Raw genomic sequence first — 13,067 nt, forward strand, 5'->3', positions numbered from 1 at the left:
CCTGTTTTACCAATGCATAAAAGACAATAAAGTCCAGAACAATGATGACCAGCTTACTAAACAAGCTACACATGATAATTTTTAGAAATCTGACTACTGAGATTATGGTCAGAATATAAAAATATAATAATATAAATAAATTGAATGTAATTATTTTATTAATTGAATTTTAAATAATTCATAAATAATTGTAAAAATAAAACATTTAAAAACCTATCACCAGATTTTTTACTTTTTATAATGTCCCCAACCCTTAAAGATCTTAATGCCAATTTCTTTAAATAAGTCCCTTTAAAAGACTCTTTGAATCACACAAAACAGAATCTATTACAACTGCAGGAATCACAAAACAAAACCAAAATATCTAAACTTACCGCTAACCCCATCAACATATTTTCACCCACTGTGATCTGAATTCTCAGTCCAAATAAAGCATTCATTCCTTTGAGTTTTAGTTTATTCATTAGCTGAGTATGCACTTCATATTCCATAAATGGCAACAGATTACTGATAGCTGTGGCATTTGCTTCTGCCTGTGCTTTCTTTTTTAAGCGACATAACCTGTTAAGGAAAATCATTTATTCACTAGTCAGTTTCTTGCTACCATCTTAAGAAATGTCCATTTTTAAAAACTTTCTATAAGTGTATTTAATAAAACATTTACTTGTTGCAAATGGGTTTATTAAGTTATATCAATAATCTTTTCTGTCATTTTTTTCATTGTGTATGCTTTTGCTAAAAGTCCTATTTTAACAAACGAAAAAGAAAAACCTCAAAATCTCTAGAAATGAAAAAAATACCTATCAAAATCACTAGAGAATATAATTTAAAATCTTAGGTTTCATAACTCCATGTGATCATACGATGAATGGATAGCAAAGGAAAAAAGTAAATTTACTCATTAAAAGAACACAAAACTTTCCTGAGTATCTACCATGTGCCAGGCAGTGTTCTAGGCGGTGAGCGCTAATCAACAAACAAAACACAGAGTCCCTGTTCTCATGGTTATATTCCAGTGGAGGGGGGTGGGAATAAACAAAGAAACAACGTAACGCTGGATTACCTTTAAGACTCAGGTGTCTGAAGAAAATGAACCAGGTGAAGTGAGTGGGAATAACTAGAGAGAAGGCCTTACAGGAGAGATGATACCTGACCTGGGATCTTAAAAACAAGATGGAACCAAGAGAGCTGGAGAAAGGCAATTACGGAATGGGGCTGGCATATTAGCAGAACCAAAAGGAGACTGCTACGCTAAAGTGAAGTGAGCAAGGGTGAGAGTAGTATGGATGGGGGTGCAGTTAAGCAGGGGCACAATCATATTAGGGGCTTACGGGTCATGGTAAGGAGTTTGATTTTATTCTACCAGCAATGAGAAACTCCAAGTAGGTTTTAAGCAGTAACATGATCCAATTTATATTTTAAGATATCATTTGTATTGCCACACCGAACATGGAATAAGGATGATAGAACAGATGAGGAGATGGTAGCAAAAAGCAATTAGAGTGACAGACAATGAGAGCTTAGACTAAAAAGGTAGCAGTAAAGATGAAGGAAAGATCCCAAAACAGATAAGCCAGGGTATTTAGGTTGGTAGGTTGGTAGTTATCAATCTTTAGCTTGAGAGCTCATTAAAAAACAATTACTAGGACCCATCCCCAGAGTTTCTGATTCAATAGGTCTGGAGTAGACCTTGAGAATCTGCATTTCTGTAAGTTCTCTCAAGGATGGTGATGCTATTGGTCTAGGGATGACACTCTGAAAACTGCTGATGGACACTAACTACCTCCTACCAAAAACAAACAAACAAAAAACTGGATAAATTATACATTTTTAAGAATCTTAAAAGCATCACAGGACCAGGGCAAGGGGTTAATGGAGAGCATAAACATAAGGAGACAGCATAAGGAGGTTCTTTTGTGGTCACGGAACACAGTTCTGTGTCTTAACTATATGGTTGTGGTTACACAAATTTACCTGTGGGATAAAGTTGCATGGAACTATACATATACACACAAATACATAAATGAATGCAAGTTTTAAAAAGTGTAAAAACTGAGTAAGGTCTGTAGTATAGTTAACAGTATTACACCAATGTTAACTTCCTAGTCGATACTCTATTACAACTGTATAAGATGTCACCAATGAGGGAGCTGGGTTAAGAGTACATGGGATTCTCTGTACCACTTTTGCAACTTTCTGTGAGCCTATCACAGTCTAAGGAAACAAAACACAATGAATAATAATGAACACAAATAGCAGAATATAAAAAAATTTCAGATATTAAAATTATCCGTTAAAGAATTAGTCACAGGCTATAACATATAATATTAGATTTGAAAAAGAACAACTTAAAACATAGAAATAAAAATAGATTATCAAAAATTTAAAACCCCAATTATTGGGCTTACTAGAATATTAAAGACAGCTGAAGAGAGAATTAAAGAACTGAAAGATAGATAAGAAAGTATCCAAACTATGACATAGACAAAAAGAAAATACAGACAAGAGAATAACACAGAGGAGGCAGTGAGAAAGTCTAACATTTTTAATTACAGTATCAAGAAGAGAGAAGAGATGAAACATAGGAGAACTAATATCTAAAAATTTTCTAAAGCACATGAAAGAATCTATAGATTCAGAAACCCAATATACAGCAATTAGGATAAAAGAATTCCATACCTAACATTTCACAGGGAAATTGCAGAAAACCAAAGACAAATAGCTCACACACAGCCTGGGGGTGGCGGGGCGAGGCTACCTTCAAAGGAATAAAAGTTAATCTAATAGATCATTTCTCAACAGTAGCAATAAAAGCCACAAGGCAATGGAAGCGTATCGTCAATGTGCTGCAAGAAAATAAATGGTAGCCCCAAATATCTTTTCAAGGTAAGTATTTTCAGACAAGCAAAAATAGACAGCTCACCACCAGCAGACCCACCAAAAATAAATACTAAAGGGTATTAGCAAAAGAAAAACAATCCCAAATAGAAGGTCTAAGATGTAAGAGGAAATGAAAGCAAAAGTAAATAGATCAGAAATATATTCGAAAATAAAACTCAACACAACTTTTTAAGATAACTCTGATGCAGGAAGTTAGGCAGGAGGACAGTGTCAAAGAATACCATATTTGGCATGAAGAATTAGACAGAGCAGAGGGATCACGCATTAAAATAAAGAAGGGTAGGGATGCCTGGGTGGCTCAGTAGGTTAAGAGTCTGCCTTTGACTCAGGTCATGATCCCAGGGTTCTGGGATCAAGTGCCATATGGGGCTCCCTGCAGGGAGCCTGCTTCTCCCTCTGCCTGCCAGTCCCCCTGCTTGTGCTCTCTCTAATAAATAAAGAAATAAAATCTTTTAAAAATTAATAAATAATAAGATAAAATAAAGAAGCTAATATGAAATAAGTGAAGAAAATCAGCTGTTCAATTCAGAACAAAGTCTGCGATGCCTACAAGACTTCAAAATAGGGTATGAAAGTATATGAGTCTGAAGCTCAGAAGAAAGTTCTGGACTAGAGTTGTAAATCTGGGAGTCACAGACATATGGAAAGCGCACAGACCTATAAGAGTTGATGAGTTCAACTGGGGAGAGAGCTTTGAGAAGAGGGTCCAGACCCGTGGCCCTTCTAGGATCAAGAAAAGGAGGAGGAATCAACAAGGAGACTAAGGATTATACATAAAGGTAGGAAAAACCTGGGGGGTGGGTGGCAGGGGGCACTATGAAGTCAAAGGAGTATGAAGGAGAAAATGATCAACTGTATGATGCTGCTGAGATGTCAAGTAAGATGAGGACAGAACTGCTCGATGGATTTGGTAACCTGGCAGTTGTTAGTGACCTAGACAGTTATAGCTGCTTCCTGTATGCCAACCACAACTTAGCATTTCCTACTCCAGTACACTTTAAAAGGAACTGTTAACAGCTAAATACAGTAAAAAAAGAAACACTACATGGCATCGTTCTTTAAAAGAAAAAAAAATCAATTTCTAAAATGTATTACATATTTAATGTCCTTAAAACAAAGCCGCATTAATTAATTAGTAATTAGTAATTAATTAGTAATCCTCATAATAATAAACATCTGTACAGAATTTAAATGTTTAAATGTTTAAAACTGCTTTTGCATATGAACTCATTTGAGTTTCATAAAGAGTGTACTCTTCCTCCCAATTTTCTATGTGATTAAATACAAGATTCGGATAGCACTGCCCAGCCTGCCCAGGATCACACAGGTACGAAACAGTACAGCTGACATTTGAAACAGGTCTATTTGACTTCATACCCCAGAACTCTTTCAAGGACCCCAAATACTATTTGCACGAATATACCTTGCTTGAATAAGACAACCTTTTCCAATAACTGTTGCATCTATTGGGAGGTCTATAGTTGTAAAGAGAACATCAGGAACTTTTTGTTTCCTGCAGTTATAGCAGTATGTGAGATGAGCTGGAAATGGCATATTCAGTTCATCATATGGTATGTGGCAAAATCCACAGCCTGCAGGCAAATTTTCTTCTAGCCTATATGAATACATCAAGGAAAAAAAACAAAGCATTCTTTAAAATTCTAAGCATTTTTTTCAAACACACATTTTTCATATTCAGTATTATGTATAAACTACACCACAACTTCTACCACAGTAGGTTATGAGAGTACCACTATGACTACTAAGAATTAAAAATGACCATGAAATCAGAACCATACACTTTCATATGCGAGAAAAGACTTACACAAGGAGCCACTGAACTGCATCAATTCGTATGTTTGACAAAAACCACTATTATCCCAAAGCTTGTTCTTTGTGATACAACATAAAAAGAGGTGGTTAGATACAGGTGATATTTTACTACTGTCTGACAAATATAACTCAAATATAGTCACAAAAAAATTTCCAAGGAAAAAAAACTTCTTTAACCAGACAACCTAACAATTTGAAACAACAACAAAAAATTATGATCAAAAACAAACCTATTTAAAAATTGAAAAAGTCAAAAATAGGCATAAGCTAATGTTTCTAATTTCCAATGACTGCTTTAAGATTTGAGAAACCATAACACCTGTTTCACAAACAACACATATATCATATATAAACCACAAATGACAACACACAACCTTCCCAATCATTATAAACTGTTTGTTGTAATAATGTTGTTTATTAATTCATTTCAGAATGATTAAGTATTTTTTTCACTCATCAAATCTGAGGAAATTAGGGGAACAACAGAAATGGAAGGAGAAGGAAGCTCCATGGAGAACTCCACACAGCCACACCTTCTAGGGTTCTGGAAAGATGTGGGTTCTCAACTTACTTCAAGCTAAAGCAACCTGTTAGAAGTTGAAACCTGGCAAGTGGGCAAATTAAAAAGAAAAAAGGAAACTCTTACGATATCTACTACAAGTCAGGCTTCCTGTAAATTTTGTGTACACATTATTTCACTGAATATCCACAATAACCTTCTAAAATCACTCCCAGATATTATTCTTTTATTGTTGAGATGGCATTCTGGTATATTAGAAGTAACAGGGAAATCAAACAGATTCTAAGTGGGGTTGTATGTATGACCTTGCACAGTCATTTAAGCTCTCAGAGCCTCCTCTAGAAAACGAGAATAATATCTACCCAGAAAGGCTCGTTTTCTTTGAGATTAAGCAAGAAACATAGCTAAACACACCCCCTGCAATATAATATGCAGTGAACAGTAACAAAAACTAGTTCTTCTTGGCCTGAAACTAACCTGAGACACTAAGTCACTTGTTCAGTCACACTAAATACTAAGTAGCTGACCTCAGACTCTAATGTCAGGTTGTTTGAACCAAAGCCTATATGTTGCAAAGGGGCATAAAAGGATGAAAACTTTGGCAATTTTTAACTAAACACCTCAAAGAAATTTGAACTTAAGTGATGTAATATCACAGGCATAAAAATAGAAGAATTTAAATTTAAGAAAGCATTTGAAATACGAAATATACAAAAGGGATTGTTTCTAAGTACTGAGATCATGGGGAGTGCCTTCTTCCTTGCACTCTCCTATATTTTTTAAATTATCTCTAGTAAGCAGAAATAATTTTATAGCAAGAAAAAAAAAAGCCATTTTCCTCTTTTACAGATAGGGTTGGTATCTGTTGTGCTAGACTGCCATATAAGAGAATTCACTGTATCCATCCAAGCCACAATGCCAAAATAATCAAGCTGCATGGGAAAGGTCATTTGTTAAATCAGGCTTCTATCCACTCAAGAATGAAATGAACTGACATGTGTCAGAACTATGTTGCAGCACTGGAACAACTCACCGGCCTGCAGTTTTCTCAACAGAACACTCTGATTTTTACTATACTTCGAAATGTCCCACACCCCTATTTTCCTATTTATGATGACTTTCAATGCTCTATAATATACTACGGTCAAAATCCATTTTTAATACAAGCTAAAGAAGAAACTGACCAAGGTCTTCTGTTTGCCTTTCTTTTTTTTTTTTTTTTTTTTTAAAGATTTTATTTATTTATTCGACAGAGATAGAGACAGCCAGTGAGAGAGGGAACACAAGCAGGGGGAGTGGGAGAGGAAGAAGCAGGCTCATAGCGGAGGAGCCTGATGTGGGGCTCGATCCCACAACGCCGGGATCACGCCCTGAGCCGAAGGCAGACGCTTAACCGCTGTGCCACCCAGGCGCCCCTCTGTTTGCCTTTCTGACCTAGAATATTTTTGTTGTATAGAGACTTGAGAATTTATACTAAAAAAAATACAAATATGCATACAGTGGAGTAAGAGGTAATTAAAATTTGTATTATCCAGGTATACTCTGGCACCAAACTAATAGTTTTCTGTATGTATATTTGATAATTTCATCTGTTTATGGAAAGCATTTTTGACATTTATGGAAGCCAACAGATTAAGGGATGAATAAATAAACTAAAAAGTAATCTCATTTTATGTAATAATTTCACTTTTACTTTCTCTTTTACAAACATTAAAGTTATACTTCACTTCCCAGGAAATTTTATATATAATTTTGGTACAATATAGATTGCTTATAAATTATAAGTTTTCTTTATGCAAATTGTTTCATGACCTTTTTCTGTTTCAGAGGTAAGACAAAGGGAAGGAAAAAAATAAAAATTAATTTCTATACTGTAACAAACAAAAAAATATACATTTGAAATTCTTTGATTGATAGTCACACACGTAATTTATCAAGATACAAGGGGGGCGTCTGGGTGGCATAGTCGTTAAGCGTCTGCCTTTGGCTCAGGGCGTGATCCCAGGGTTCTAGGATCGAGCCCCACATCAGGCTTCTCTGCTGGAAGCCTGCTTCTTCCTCTCCCACTCCCCCTGCTTGTGTTCCCTCTCTCGCTGGCTGTCTCCCTCTGTCAAATAAATAAATAAAATCTTAAAAAAAAAAAAAGATACTAGGAAAATTATAATAAGGCATGTCACGGTAGTACAGAACTCAATACTTCTCTGTTGCTACAGGTTAGGTAAAAAGCAGTAAAGTGCCTGGTCCTGATTTCTACATTGTACCACTGTAACCCACCCTCATACAGAACTATCCTGGCTCTAAAGTTAAAAGTCAACTTCTCCCTTCTTTGCCCTTATAGAAAATAAGCCAGGCTGCCATGACAACCTCTGTTCCAAACAGCCCTCCACGGTGCCATCCTGCAGAAATCTAGGGTTGAGTACAGCTGCCGTGCCGGATGCAGATAAAATACAGACCTCTTCACTATAAAAGAAAAAAATATAAAATAGTTAATATCTTCAGGCAACCTAGCTTTGGAAAATGTTAAATATCAAAGTGACTATAAGGATGACAATTTAAACTCAAGTTAGACTCTACTAAATATTAATAATATCATAGGATTATCTCCTATCCTCCTATCCTAGGATAAAAAATAGAAATAATTATTAAGATGAAAAGGGCCAGAGTTATTAGTTTAAAAGTGTAAAAGATAAAGTATAATATTAATGACAAATAAATTCCTTTAAAATATAAACTGATAAATACTGGAATGTTTCAAAATAAAAGTAGTAACAAGTATATTGCTGAATTCAGCAATAATCTATAAAACTGCATTAAAGCACTCTTTAAATGCATATTAAAGTTTATTAAAATTACTTTAAAAGCCTAATATGGAATGATCAATATCAGTATTGCTGCAGCTTAAACTTAATAGCAAAAGGTATCTGAAACAATACCCAACACTAAATGGAGCTTAAAGTACATCATTATATGTATGATAAAAAGTGATTTTCGAAAGAATTCTTTATTACATATCACCTAATTTTAAATAATCAATAGAATTATTGAATGAGATCACCCATAGCAAATGAGAAAAGTAGCAGTCCAGGGACAAAATGATGGAAACGAAGTATAAATGGACCAGAAGCCTAAAAGGACATGAAAGAAATGGTCACTTGATCAGCAATTGAGTAGAGAGAGCCCAGGCTCAAAATGTTCAAGTGGGCACTGAGAAATGTCAAGGAATAATATGGAGCCACTGAGGGTACTGAATTAAATAACAGGGTGCTATGAGAGCAGAAGTACATTTCAGAGAGTTAATCCAGTAATAGTAAATAGGATGGATTAGAACAGAAAAAAAAAATTAGTACATAGGATTTAAATACAAAGACTTTTTTTGAGGTCCAGAGGGAAAAAAGGAGCTTGAATCAGATGAATTCAAACTTCTAAGTAAACGGACTCATTTCTGTACCCCTGCATCTATCTGCGACCTGTCCCCCGCCACACCGAATCCACACCTCTGCCTTCCCTGTGTGCTGTTCTTCTGGGCTTGAACACTCCCCTCATGCCGCCTCTCTTCATTTACATAATTCACACTCATCCCCTGAGATTTAGCTTAAGTTTCAGTTACTTCATTAACACTTTCTTCCAATCTTATTTCTAAACTCCAACCCTCTGGATCCCACAGCATCCTGGGATATCTCTATCATAAAATGTGTTGTACTTCTCATTATCCCCCTGGCAAAAACTATGTCTTTTAAGGGCACCTGGGTGGCTCAGGTGGTTAAGCGTCCAACTCTTGAATTCAGCTCAGGTCATGATCTCTGGGTCGTGGGACTGAGCCCTGAGTCAGGCTCGGTGCTCAGCGCAGAGTCTGCTTGGGATTCTCTCTCTCCCTCTGCCCCTCCCTCTGCTCTAAGTAAATAAATAAAATCTTAGGGGAAAAAAAAAAAACACTACAACTTTTAAAACCATAACCCTAGGACCTGAAAGCATATGACACTAAAACTATGAATGAGCCAAGACTGTCTACTGGAAAGTAAGGCAGGATAAGCATAACAAATTATTAGTTTAACACGAGTAGAACAGCTACACTAGGGACAGAAAGGCACAAGAATATCATACATGGTCAGCAAAAGAAAAGGGCCCTCAGAAGATGAAACAGCATGGCTCTGTAATGTCCACATTTACTGGAGTCTAACCATTTTTCTCTAACAATAATGACTACCATATGCACAAGAGAATTACCCATGTAACACCGGACAGTAAGAATTAGCCAAGAACAGGTGGAAATATAAGACAGCAGAAGGTCAAACAGCTTCTAGATGATATCTGTTATAAACTTTTCGATGGGTTGAAAATAGGGTTCATCAATGGCAGTCAGCAAGTTAAATCAGCACCTGAGTAAGGAACTAGGCAAAGTCTTGGTTAAGGTAAGATCAAAACAAACCAGGTGTAAATGGACAAATGAGATGGGTGGAAAGAAAATATTAAGCTGTGATCCAAGAGCGAAATTTTATAGTTTCACATTTTTAAAGGGAAACATTTTGAGCAATAATGAAGTCCAAAAGGTGGTTGAAAGTGAGGACAGAGGAGGACTTAAGAATGAGAAAGCACAAGGTCAAGCTGTTAGAAGGAGGGTAATCATGTTCAACTGGTGGAAACAGCAGAGAATTAAGAAAGGTGGAAGAATGTTTTAGAGGTAGAAAAGTATGAACTGTGGAACTAGCAAGGACTCTAAAGTAAGAAAGGTTGTTCTAACGAAAGGTAGGAGAAAAAGGAATTGAGAGTAAGAGTATGGAAGTCCCTTCCTAACTCGGCAGAGCTAGGAAGGATGATGTGTTGGCATGAGAAAATTACATTATGAATTAGTAAAAGAAGGCAGAAAGAGTTTACAGACGAACTTCAAAGAAAAATGGCAGTTCATTTACAACAGATCAAGGGTCCCAATATGCCAGAGGAAGGAGTTAGCAGGGTCACAAAGTGGAGTACAGTAGGCCTAAAATTAATACGTGCTATGTGCCAGTATCAATTCTCATTTAGTTCTTCAATAACCTTAATTGATAGGTGGCCCTTATATCCATTTCAACTTATAAATTGAGGCTCAGAGGAGTAGTTACTTTCCCAAAGTTTCACAGCAATTAAGTGGCAAAAGTGGCACGTGGACCTTGGTCTGATGTACTCCTAAGGCCATGCTCCTAGATCACGCCACAATTCTTTTCTCTATACTTGCATAAACCTTTTACCCTTTCAGATGACAATCTGTAAATTACAGCATCTAGAAAATCAAGTTATTATCATTTACCAGATGCTAGTTGATTCACTGTAGCCCACTACAGCATGACAGCCTAATGCTTTAGCATGTGATTTTATTTCTTGTCTGATTTCTGCCCACCACGCATCTCGAGTTTCTGGTTCATCTGAAAAATAAATTTTAAATCTGTTCACTACTCAATAGCACATTGTCTATATGATAAAGAAATGTTTAAAATAAACATACTCTGGAAGGCAAAGACATACTGGTCTATAACAGATTTTAAAACCAACTTCACATGTTTAAAATGTTATTTCTCAAAATGCTTCTTAACATTTTAATTTAATGTTACTTCTCAAAAAGTTTAACATTTTAAACTTGATTGAAAGAAAATAAACCAACTAGTTCTATTTGCTTTGTTACTTTAGGGGACCTCTATAGGGATGTATTTTATTAGATATGATTTAAAATGTAGACCCAGAGTTTCCAGATTCTAATCCTAAACTGAGAGGATATTCTGTGTCTCACTCACCTTGCTCAGTGAACATTCTGAGTCATATCCATAAATTTAATTTCAATTCTGATTTCATTTCCTGGTACCTATTTTTTTATAACCCACCATATTCTAGGTTCTTTCCAAGGCAAAGGTTTGTCAGTGTTAAAAAAGAGAAAGCTTTGGGGCGCCTGGGTGGCACAGCGGTTAAGCGTCTGCCTTCAGCTCAGGGCGTGATCCCGGCGTTATGGGATCGAGCCCCACATCAGGCTCCTCTGCTATGAGCCTGCTTCTTCCTCTCCCACTCCCCGGCTGTGTTCCCTCTCTCACTGGCTGTCTCTATCTCTGTCAAATAAATAAATAAAATCTTTAAAAAAAAAAAAAAAAAAAGAGAAAGCTTTAAAGAACTTTAAAGTAGCCATCCTTGTGGGTCCTAATGCAAAGTAACAAGAAATGAAGGGACTAGCCAATTTAAAATAAAGAAAGCAAATATATTTAAAGATTAACACAAATAATTTGGTTAATGTATATAAGGACAATTTTCAGTTAGTACATTATAACTTCATATATGGTTCTGTAATTAAGAAAATGCCTCAGAATCACAGCATTGCATTTATTACCACAGAGGAGTCCAATATTGCTTGTAATAGAGCATTATAAATGGAGCATCTGGCACACATACTTCCTAATCACTTGCATTTAGCTGCAAACTACTGGTGAACAGCAGCTGCAAATTATAGTAACATTTTATGTGCAAAGATGTTAAAAACAGAAACAGTCTATAATGAGCATATCTTAATGTGTTTCTTTTGGGGGCCAATTCCATTTGGGAACAATTTGGGATAGAAAAAACTTAATCTAACTCTAAATAGTATGCTAACCTCTTATTGCAAATTTTCCACATAAAAGACACTATTAAAACTAAAAATCAAACAATCCAAAAACTTTCTTTTTTGAATTTCAGTACATATCCAGTTTTCAAAACATGTTTTTTTTAAGTAAGTAGAATAAGTAGAATTATACTCACTAGTAAAATACTGAAGACAGCAAAATAAAGAAAGGTTAAAAGTCTCGTTATAGCTGACATTCCTATGATGTAACTTTGTTTCCTCCAAAGGGAGGAGATCAGCAAAAGGGAAAAATGAGAAAAAAGCCAGAGCTACAAATGATGCCAGCCAGTTCTTATATTACAGTTTTGGATCCAAGATAGAGCTACACTAAAACTTTCCTTCAGAAAAAAATAAAATAAAATAAAAATAAAAAATAAATGCAGACTCCAGGAAACTGAGGAAACGATCCAAGGATGAGATAAAATAAAGAAGAGAAATAGAAAAGACTACAATATGATATTAGCAATCAATATTATGAATTAGGAAATGTGTAAGGCAATTAGGTAGCCCTATTTTGCACATACATTATTATGTTAAAAAATTTCTTCATATTCCCTCTGAAATAGAGACATTAACAGCACAAATACACTCTCAAATCCATTCTCTTTTTAGGCATACATGTTCCCAGACCAATTTGGGCATCTGTTTAATGTCTTCCTTTCCTAATAAGGGAATTTTTATCATAAGACAAAAACTTATTCAAGCAGTTGCTCAATCTATCAAATTATTTATGATTCTCTGAAAACAGGTATCATAAATAATAATAGAAATATATCTCAGTTTAGAAAACAACTATTTTCCCTGAAAAACTATGTAAAATAAAGTTTAACTTTTCTTTAAAAACACTAGTAGAAGCTGCTATTTACTTTTTAAACCTTTCTGGGAGTTTAAAATATTATTTGCTAAAGCAAATAACTGTATAATATGTTTTTACAAAAACAGATTTTTCTCACATTGGATTTGCCTTCATCTGTGCCACAAGTAATACCTGGTAGCCTGTTTTAAATTGAATTTTACAGAAAGTAATCCATAACATTGTTTTTTAAATTAATTTTAAAAAATGGAGGAAGTTACTTATTTTAAGTTCAGGATATATTTATTTAGAAATGGCCAGCATGTCTAAATGGAAAAGTATGTAATAATAATTACTATGAAATACATATAACCACATAGAATACAAAGTTTATTTACATCGAACTT

General features: G+C 35.2%; 1 protein-coding gene across 8 annotated transcripts in view; it reads right to left on the reverse strand.

Moving 5' to 3' along the window:
* Positions 1-13,067, reverse strand: part of C2CD5 (C2 calcium dependent domain containing 5) — a 94,036-nt gene that overhangs the window by 29,707 nt on the left and 51,262 nt on the right. For all 8 annotated transcript variants that reach the window (XM_040642238.1, XM_040642236.1, XM_040642237.1 and 5 more), the window contains 4 exons: positions 10,536-10,650; positions 7,619-7,714; positions 4,325-4,516; positions 375-561 (listed from right to left, as the gene is read on the reverse strand). In XM_040642238.1, coding sequence (XP_040498172.1) covers positions 375-561; positions 4,325-4,516; positions 7,619-7,714; positions 10,536-10,650 — 590 coding nt within the window. The remainder of the gene's footprint in view (positions 1-374; positions 562-4,324; positions 4,517-7,618; positions 7,715-10,535; positions 10,651-13,067) is intronic.

The sequence above is a fragment of the Ursus maritimus genome, unplaced genomic scaffold (assembly GCF_017311325.1).
Source record: "Ursus maritimus isolate PB19 unplaced genomic scaffold, ASM1731132v1 scaffold_26, whole genome shotgun sequence".
Taxonomy (NCBI): domain Eukaryota; kingdom Metazoa; phylum Chordata; class Mammalia; order Carnivora; family Ursidae; genus Ursus; species Ursus maritimus.